We start from the raw sequence: 10,817 nt of genomic DNA on the forward strand, positions 1-10,817 counted from the left end.
TGGGTAGATACCTAGGAGTGGGATTGCTGGGTCGTAGGGAAGCTCCATGTTTAGCAGTTTGAGGAACCTCCAAACAGTTTTGCATAGTGGTTGTACTAGTTTGCATTCCCACCAGCAATGCAGGAGAGTTCCTTTTTCTCCACATCCTTCTTCTGCCCATTTTTTAAAAAGATCTATTTACTTATGCATATAGAACTGGGGTACAGACCAGAGGTGCAGGGGCAGTGAGTGGATTCACCAGAGACAGAGCGGGAGCAGAACAGGCAAACTGATGAAGTCCACTGCTGAGGGGAGCAGTGAGCAGGTCAGGAGAGGTCTGCCGCGCCATGTGGGTCACCTCCGGTGCAGGGGAACCCAACTTGCACTGAAATAGAGGCTACTTGCAGTGCTGCGCTTTAATCCACTGCGCCACCAGGGAGGGCCGTCTTCTGCCCATTTTTTAACTGGCTTGCTTACTTTATTTTTGTTCAGTCTCATCTACTCTTTGTAGATCTTTGTGATCAGTCCCTTATCATTAGTATTGTGTGCAAAAAATTTTTCCCAATCAGTAGAATGTCTATTTTGATTAATGTCTACAGGCTATGTCCCAACTTCAGCTAATCAACAGGTCAACCTGATATCTTCTGTGTCATCATAAGAGTTTCTAAATGCTTACTCAGCTCCTGTACGTAATCTTTCACAGTGATAATCAGTTGGCAAACCCTTTCTGAGCTGAGAGAATACTGGTAGCTGCCATTGCTCAGAGCATCCTCACCTTTGAGGACCTCCAGCACTTCCCTGTAAATTCTTATGGGGGGAACATATGATCTATTCTGTGTCCAATGTTCATGGAGATGGTTTAATAACTCAGATAAAGAAATGGGCTTGCCTGGGCAGAGGTACAGACAAATTAGATGATGCAGGGTGATTAGGAGCAGCCAGCTAAAGAAAGGAGAGGCAATGAGGTGGAGCAGACACTCAGTGTGGGCAAATGCAAATAAATACCCTTACTGCTGGAAAAATAAATGAGCTTCTAAAAGGCAGGCGATTACATGCCCAGAACCTCTGACCCGTCCAAAGATGTAGACCACAGGCTTTCTCACTGTGGTGAGCAGAGCAGATACAAATATGAGAGAGCCTGTAGTGGGTAACACAGCCATGCCCCAATTCTGGCAAGAAGAAAGGCATTTTTTTCTATGGAGAAACCAGATGTGAAGGCCACAGTTAGAAACAGGAAGATTAAATTAACAAAGGACTAGCAGAGTCCCCACCCAAGAACTCTAGAATGAACTGAAAAGGGGACAAGGCCAAATGCCACATGCACAGAGGAAGGCATGACACGTCTTTGCAGAGTCAAGAGTGATAGAAACTGGTGCCAGGGCTCCAGCATCAGAAGAAAGGGTGGAACATACCCAGCACTGAGAGGTCCTGGGACCCCTCTTTCCCTGGAAACCTCCAATAGATACACATAAGAATCATTTTCAATGTTTAGTTAAAGAGTGAAGCCACTTGGATACTTAAGACAGCTACCCTATTCCAGTTCAGTTTTCTTATTTCATGCCCTGGTTTTTTGACTGTGGTGACAGGAATCTGTATGTGGCACAGCAAAATCTTGCAAATGTCTGCTAGGCTGGTACCACTGGAGTTTTGATGTGCTTGAGAAATAACCAGAAGCCTTGTCAAAATGTAGGTTCTGGGATGAGGTCTGAGATCCTAGAAACTGCCCAGATAGCCTCCCCTCCCCGCCCCCCCCAACACAGACCAGACTTGGAAATGAGAAAATCCCTGAAGAACTCCAGATGTGAGTCTTGTAGGGAATGAACCACATTAATGGTCATCATAACTACCGGGGGCACATTACAGAGGACTTGTTAAATGAGGAAGCAGGTAGACACTTGGTGTGCATTTAGACTTGTGTTAAATCCTGTTTTATTCAGTAGATCTTCTGCTCTAAGCCTCAACGTGATCCCTGTAAGGCAGGGGTAATAATAATATCTCACCTTGTGGGATTGTTGGGGAATTTTGGTTGTAATACTATTTGTAGGCTAAGAATTCAGTCTCTCGTCAGCCTACTTGGTCTCAAATCCTAGTTCCACATTTAATTACTAGGAACTTGGTTAAGTTGCTTAATTTCTCTAAAATGGATCTATTAATAGTATCAACCACAAGTAGCTATTGTGAAAACAAGAGAAAATCCAAGTAGAGAACTTGTCACATGTCTAGCAATAGTAAGCCTCTTACTGTTGAAAGCAAATGAGAAAGTTTGTATCGAAGTACAAACCTCTTTCTTCTCTACCTCAAGCAATAATGATATTTTTTCTGGTTTTGGGTAATTGCTGGTAACTTGCCATAAGTGTAGGGAAATAGAGGAGATGATCCTAGCTGGAGGCAGATAAAGGTTCACATATTTTAATACTTATCTCTTATTCTCATCCATCTGTATAGTTATTGTTTTATGAGCCAGGAAGTATCTAACAAAATTTGAGTGTCTGTCTTTGAGATTTTCTTAAAAGAATTTGGGTCAACTCTTGCTACTACACCTTGCCTGAGGCAGCCCTTTTTCCTTGTTCCTGTATCTCTTTCAGAGATTATGGACTAAAATGTTCCTTAATTGGCAGGAGCATTGAAAGTGTCCCCTTTCTTTATTATCTTTCTACCCCCTAGGGAAGAAGATCCCATAACATCTTCTAATACTCAGTTTTCATGTCAGAAAATTCTCCCCTTGCTTTTATCCTCTTGTAAATTAAAGTTTATGGCCAAACATCAACAGATATATTATGATCAAAATCATTCCAAATATATTCACTTACCATAAAGACAGTAAACTCGAAATAAATCATAAAAAGAAAGCAAGGAACCGACCCACTTCATGGAACTTGAAATTCACACTACTGTAAGACCAATAAATTAAAGAAGAGATCAAAAAAGAAATTAAAAAATACATTGAGTTGAATGACAATGAAGATACCACTTTTCCAGAATGTAAGGCATGCAGCAAAATCAGTAATAAGAAGAAAGTATATAGCAATATAGGTTCACATCAAGAAACAAGAAGTCATAGAAGCAACTGGATCTCAAATAATTAGAAAAAGGACACAAAAAAAATCCAAAAACCAGTAGAAAAAAAAAATAATAAAAGTCAAAGCAGAAATAAATGAAATTTAAAAAAATCCAAAAGATCAACAAAACCAGAAATTGGTTCTTTATCTTTGAAAAATAAACAGCATAAACAACCTCTAGCCAAGCTCACAAAGAAAAAATAGAAAACTCCAATAAATAGGATCATAAGCAAAAGAGGAGGAATGACAACAGACTCGGTAGAAGTCAAATCAATCAGAGTTTACTATGAACATTTATAATAAGCAAGTTCAACAATCTAGAAGAGATGAACAAATTCCCAGAACTCTAGAACCACCCAATGCTAGGTAAAGAAGAAACAGAACACCTAAACAGACCAATTTCAGGCAGTGAAATTGAAACAGTAATCAAAACACTCCCTCAAAACAAAAGCCCAGGATCAGATGGCTTCACAAATTAATTTTACCAAGTATTCAGAAGTGAATTAGTGCCTATCCTACACAAACTCTTTCAAAAAATTGAGAAAGAAGGAATAAGCCAAATATGTTCAATGAAGCCAACATTATATTACTACCAAAACCAAACAAAGACAGTACACACGGAAAAGCATAACTATAGGCCAATCTACCTAATGAACACTGATTCAAAAATCCTCACCAACAGAATCCAACAATGCATCAAAAGGATAATACACCTCATACAAGTAGGATTTATTTCAGTGGCACAAGGATGGATCAACATCTGAAAATCAATTATATGTAATAAAACATATCAACATAAAGAAAAATAAAACCCATATGATCTTATCAGTAGATGCTGAGAAGACATTTGACAAAGTTCAACATCCATTTATGATGAAGGCCCTTGAAATTCTCAGGATAGAAGGCACACATACCTTAACATAATATATGACATACACATAGCCAATATCATTCTCAGTGGTGAAAAACTGAGAGCCTTTTCTTTCAGATTAGGAATAAGATAAGGACGTTCACTGTCACTACTGCTCTTCAACATAATACTGGAAGTCCTAGCCAGAGCAATAACAGGAAAAAGACATACAAGGAATCCAAATAGGAAAAGAAGAGTAAAACTATAATATTTGCAAGCTATATGATAACATACGTAGAAAAACCCTAAAAACTCCACAGAAAAATTAATCAAAATAATCAACCAGTTCAGTAAAATAGTGGGATGCAAATCAACACAAAAAAGTCAGTAGCCCTCCTGTATACAAACAACCAATCTGAAGAAGAATAAATCAAGAAAATCATCCCTTTTATAATTGAAACAACAACAACAAAAAAATCAAATACCTGGGAATAAATCTAATGAAAAATGTGACAGAACTATACAAAGAAAATTGTAAAACTTTGTTAAAAGAAATAGAAGGCATACAAAAAAATGGAAAGACATCCCCTGCTCATTATCAGAATGGCCATCTTACCAAAAGCAACTTACAGATTCACCACTATTCAAATAAAAATTTACATGACATTCTTTAAAGAGATAGAACAAATATTGATGAAATTCATATGGAACCACAAAACAAACAAACAAACAAAAAAAAAAACAACTTGAATAGCCTTAGCTCTTTCTCACCAAAAAGAAGAATGGATGTATCACACACCCAGACCTCAAACTATAACCACCAAATCATAATAATTAAAACTGAATGGTACTAAAACAAAAACAGACACACAGCCTGTGGGAACCATATAGATAACCCAGAAATAAACCAACATTGTATGGGCAACTAATTTTTGACACAAAGGAGCAAAGAATATGCAATGGAATAAAGACAATTTGTTCAATAAATGGTGCTGGGGGAAACTGGACCACCACTTGCAAAAGAATGAAACTAGACCACTACATCACACCATATACAAATATCAACTCAAAATGGATGAAAGAACTGAACATAAGACTTGAAATAGATAGAAGAAAATATAGATAAAACACTACAAGACATAACATCTCAGTAACATCTTTAAAGACTCATTCCCCCCAAAGCAAAGAAAGTGAAAGAAAAGATAAACAGCTGGGATTACTTCAAACTAAAATGCTTCTGTGAAGCAAAAGAGACATTAACCCAAACACACACCCTACTGATTAGAAGATTTTTGCACTCCACACAACTGATAAGTGATTGATTGAAAGAATTAACACAAAACAAACTAAATATCCAGTCAAAAAATGGGCAGAAGAACTTAAAAGACAGTTCTCCAAAGAGGAAATGCAAATGGACAACAGGCATATGAAAAAGTGTTCAACAGCCCTCATAATCAAGAAAATGCTGATCAAACCTACAATGAAATACTACCTTACAGCAATAAAAAAAAAAAAAATTAAAAAAAACTAGCAACAGCAAATGTTGGTGAGGATGTGGTGAAAAAAGAACTCTCCTGCGCTGCTGGTGGGAATGCAAACTGCCCAACCACTATGGAAAGCTGTGTGAAGATTTTCCTTAGACTACTAAAAATGGAGCTTCAATATGACCTAATAATTCCACTCCTAGGAATCTACCAAAAGACACAAAAAATTTAATTCAAAAGGATACCTGCACCCCTGCGTTTTCTATGGCACTATTTATACTAGGTAAGACTTATAAACCACCCGAATGTTCAACAACAGATGACTGGATCAAGAGATGTGGTCTATATACACCATGGAATACTATTCAGCTGTCAACAAAAAGTCAGTGCTATTAGCCACAACATGGATGGAACTAGAAGGAATTATGCTCAGTGAAATAAGTCAGAAGACGCCTCCCTGGTGGCATAAGGGGTTAAAGCACAGTGCTATGAAGCTATACTCAACACACCACAGCACGAATTCCATCCCCAGCCAGGGAGCTGACCCACATGGCACAGCAGACCTCTCCTGTCTCACCCGCTGCTCCCCTCAGCAGTGGATTTCAGTCAATCTGTCTGTTCTTTTCCCCACTCTGTCTCTGTTGAATCCTCTCATCCCCTGCACCTCAGCCTGTACCCCAGTTCTCATATGTACAAATAAATAGATCTTTAAAAGAAAAAGAGTCAGAAGGAAAAAGAAAAATATCAGACTATATCACTTATCTGAGGAAGATAGGGGAACTAAATAAAAGATTGGGGAAAATATTAACAATTAAAACACACAACAAAACAAAACAAAAATAAGCAGACAACTATAAATCAGTAATTCTGCAGGGGAGGGGAGAGAGTGCAGAGGAGATGGGAGGAGCCTAAGGGACTGTGGTGATGGTTCATGGTGAACATGTGGTGGAAATTCTATGCTATGGGGACTATACCATAGCAAAAGAAAGCAAACATGGTTAAAAAAAAAGAAAGAAAGAAAAAAGAAAATGAACAATGATATAGAACACACACACACACACGTATTTAAATTTAAAAAATTAAACTCTGTGGCCTAAATTAAAAACTTCTATGTTTACTACTTTTTTTCCACCAAAATGAGACTTTGCTTGCCTCTCATTTACCTCTCAGGCTTCTCTAAGTAACTGGGATTTCTTGATTTTTTTTTTAATTCCACTCTATATCTTTTTCATATTTACCTTTCTTGTTCTAGTCGCTTTTTTTTTTTTAATCAAATGTTAGCATGTCATGGAAAAAACTAAAACTCATTTAACAATTTCTCACTTCTTTTGTGTCATTAATTCTCAAACAAAACACTCTTATCTAATGAGAACCAGGCTGGTAGAGATTAAAACAGGAAGATTATCTTCCTATTGCACAACCCATCCTTAACCAGATTATGGCTGTTGATTTACTTATGCTCTGCATAACTACTCTAATATTACTCTCCCCACTTCATACCACATCTCAATATCCCGCCTGTATCTTCTCTTAAGTTTCAATACTGAAAAAGTTTTAGTTAGAAATCCCTCACCTTGCAACTCCATGCACGGCTCAGTTTGAACTTGCCATCCATGTTTCACTCTCCCTGCTCCTCCAAATGATCTTCCCAGGAGGGTGGGCAGGCACAAGACCAAAGCATCAGGAGAGCAGAGGCTGAAATATAAGTACCAGGAGTCCCTTCCACCCTGGGACACCCCAGATCTTCACTGCAGCTGCTGCCTTCCTGCCAGATCAAAGCCCTCGTCTTCCTGGTACTTATCCTCTGGTTGAAACTGAGCCAAGCTCATCTCCCATCCAGAGCGGTTGGCAGTGCTCTCATCCTTCAGGCAGATGACCCGGCCCACATGTTAGAAACATAGGATGACTTCCAGAAATGGAAAATGCATTTCTATTTAGGAATTAGGAGTATCTTAGGCTGCAGAAAAATCCAGCTCAACAACAACGATGTATTTAAGAAAGCCCCTTTATTCATTTTAGGGTGTTTCGACTTCTCAGCTGGAAAGCTTTACTTTATATTTCTGGCAAAAAATCTTTACTTTGTATTTCTGGCAAAAAAAAGTTTCTAAAACATTTTTTAAAAAAATATATATTTTTTTATGTGGAATAACTAGGTTGTAGGCCAGCAGTACAGGGATGAGATTTCAGAGACAGAGTGAGGAGCAGAAGAGACAGATCTTCTGAAATCCAGTGCTGAGAGCAGCAGCGGGGGAGACAGGAGAGGTCTGCTGTGCCATGTGGGAATGTGGCACATGTGTGGTGGAATATTATTCGGCCATAAAAATGAGTGAAATCTTGATATTTGCAACAATGTGGACTTCAAGGACATTGTGCTAAGTGAAATAAGTCAGATAAAGACAAGTACCAAGTGATTTCACTCACCTGTGAAGTTTTATGAAAACAAATCACATATTTGAAAGTTATTAAGAGAGTACTTTCAGAATTCTCATCACAAGTAAAACCTTTATCACTGTGTGGAGTAATGGGCGTTAAGAGTTTTCTCTATGGACATTTCACAATATATGCAATATCATTATGTTGTATACCTGAAAACTAATACAGTATTAGATGCCAGTTATAGCTCAATAGAAAACAAACAAACAAACAACAACAACAACAACAAAGCCCAAAGGAATAAGGTAAAGTATTTTACCCTTGGAGCACTTTAAGTTTATTTGGTAAGACAAGAATGTAGACAAATAATAGTAACAAAAACCCAAACGGATGGGGCACTGACTATGGCTGTGGTACCAACTGGTAAATTTTCATGTGCAGTGTGTTTTGGTAAGTGTTAAATCATTTTGTCATAATGTGAAGTTTTAAATCATTATCAAGTTAAATGTGGTATGTATGTCTTTACAGCAAGTTTATTTCTGATCGAGAAAGTCGAAGAAGTCTCACAAACAGTCATTTAGAAAAAAAGAAGTGTGATGAATATGTAAGTGTTCTACAATAGCGCATGCTTTAAGAAAAATAATATAATAGTTTATTTTTACATCATTTTGTGCCTTGTCCCATCTCAGTTGTAATCCCCATGGGTTTCCCATCACCAAATCACCATAGCCCAGTGCATTTCCCTCCCCCCACTGTTTTTGATCCCATTCCCCACTCCACCCCCACAAAATGTCTCTGGTCTATAACTGTTCATCATTATTATTATTTTCTCCCCTGGTCCTTTATACGCCTGCTATGAGTGAACCCAGCTGGTATTTTTCCTTTTCTTTCTGGCTTATTCCACTGAGCACTGCATGCTTGTTTTTTGACCACTTAACAGTTTAATTCATCTATCATTATACCAAAAGCATAGCCGTTTTATTCACCAGTATATACCTTGTATCCTATGTGTTGTCTCCTAAAACCCATTGAAGAATAACTGGGGAAGGCGTTTTTGAGTTAGGAACTATATTGGTTCGTTATAGTGCTTTAAAGGCTGTATGAACTTTTAGATACACTTTTGCTTAGTATGGATGTTTGTCTCTGTTCAGATTCCAGGAACAACCTCCCTGGGAATGTCTGTTTTTAACCTAAGCAACGCCATCATGGGCAGTGGGATTTTGGGACTTGCTTTTGCATTGGCCAACACTGGGATCCTACTTTTTCTGTGAGTGATGACTGATATTATAGTGCTTTCTATTTTAAAGTTCTATTTTCTGGATGTTTCTGTTCAGATGTAGAAAAAATTGAAAGTGTTTCTAAGTGTGTTTATTTTCATGTTTTTACCAACTTGGCTAAATTTTATCTCCTTCCTAGTGTTTTTTTTGAATGATTTTTCAAGATGCACGTAATATTAGCAAGAAAATAAAAGGAGAGCATCCTTTTATTAAACAAAAATACTGAAATGAGCATTTATGAAAAGGATTGAAATATGTAAAAATAACATTTTGGGTGTAATTTTGGACTTTTTGAGTATCACCATAAGTTCCAGTCAAATAATAGTAAGAGGTGCGTTAGCCCAGCCCACCACCGGGTGCATGGCTGCCTTGTCACAGCATCTGTGCCCAAAGGTAACTACAAATTGATTTATTGTAAGTATTCAAGAAGCATAAGAATTTTCAGTGTTTGGAAGGTGAAAAATAAGCATGTACTTTTCCTTTGAAAGAAAAGAAGATGCTCAATTTTCTCTTTTAAATAACGTCTCGCACTGTTGAATGTGTTTTCCAATGTCCAGAGGGCTTATTTTCAGTTGGAACAAAATTATGCCAGAAAACTTCTCACCCAGCTTGATGCTTCTCTTAAACCTCAAAGGGGTGTCGGGGGCCACTTTCCCTGATGAGGCAAGGGGGTCATTCTTCTTTCCCAGATCTTACCACTCTAACACTCCTTTTTTGCCCTTGCTCAGTAATCGGCATTGCTGGGTCATTTTAATGGGAGCGTGATTTCCACAAGTAGTATCCCACCACAGCTATTAATACAAATTGTGGTGTTCTCTAGAAAACTACTGTGGCAGTGCATGACTGTCTAGGCCATTACTCAGAGATAAGAAATGCCCAGGCTGAGCCTTGGTGCCAATATTCTTGTGTGTTTGTAAATCCACTCAAGGCTTCTTCCTAGAATTAAAACCTCTGTGTAGGACAGTGAATTTTATGCATTTTTCCTCCTTATTATCAGCTGAAGCCAACCAAATAGAGCTTCTTCTTTTTACATAGGGAATAGTAGGCATTTTCCAAGTTGGCTTTCTGTTTTCATGTATCTTATATCAAATCTCAGGTTTGAGGATAAAGTGAGAGTTGGATATTTTTCTTTTTAACAAAGGTTTATTTTATTTATTTATGCATACAAAAACTGGGATGAAAGCCAGATGTGCAGGAGGTGAGAGGATTTACCAGATACAGAGTGGGGAGCAGAACAGCTGGGTCTACTGAAATCTACTTCTGAGGGGAATAGTGGACGAGACAGGAGAGGTTTGCTGTGCCTCGTGGGTCAGCTCTCTGGCCTGGGATCAGACCAGGCCACAGTGGAGGTAGTTTGATAGCTCTGAACCTTTAACCCCTGAACCACCAAGGAGGCCCAGAGTTAGACATTTCTGTGATGATTTTTGTTTGTATGTGTGAAGCTGACACTAAAGTTCTTGCAGGTGTTGCTTGTGTAGCTGCACTTCTGAATTCCAGCACCTTAGCTTGAGACACCTGACTGACAAGCAGTTCTGCTCCTCAACCGCTCTATCATCTTAGCCACCCAGCTAATTTCCTCCTCTTTGAGACAAGCAAATTGCACTAGAAGAAATCTCAGAACCTTTCCACCGTCAAACCCCAAGAGCTCTATTTTCATTCATTCCAAAGCTGGGAATATGTTCTATTCAGAAATGTGTTTACATTGATTTTTTTTTAAAGATTTATTTATTTATTCATACAGAACTGGGGTACAGGCCAGAGATGCGGAGGGTGAGAGGATTCACCAGGCACAGAG

At 38.3% G+C, this 10,817-nt stretch overlaps 1 protein-coding gene across 2 annotated transcripts in view; it reads left to right on the forward strand.

Moving 5' to 3' along the window:
* Nucleotides 1-10,817, forward strand: part of SLC38A1 (solute carrier family 38, member 1) — a 72,785-nt gene that overhangs the window by 22,219 nt on the left and 39,749 nt on the right. For both annotated transcript variants that reach the window (XM_004675942.2, XM_012735325.1), the window contains exons 4-5: nt 8,274-8,349; nt 8,897-9,012. In XM_004675942.2, coding sequence (XP_004675999.1) covers nt 8,274-8,349; nt 8,897-9,012 — 192 coding nt within the window. The remainder of the gene's footprint in view (nt 1-8,273; nt 8,350-8,896; nt 9,013-10,817) is intronic.

The sequence above is a fragment of the Condylura cristata genome, unplaced genomic scaffold, assembly GCF_000260355.1.
Source record: "Condylura cristata isolate star-nosed mole 26May11 unplaced genomic scaffold, ConCri1.0 scaffold00004, whole genome shotgun sequence".
Taxonomy (NCBI): domain Eukaryota; kingdom Metazoa; phylum Chordata; class Mammalia; order Eulipotyphla; family Talpidae; genus Condylura; species Condylura cristata.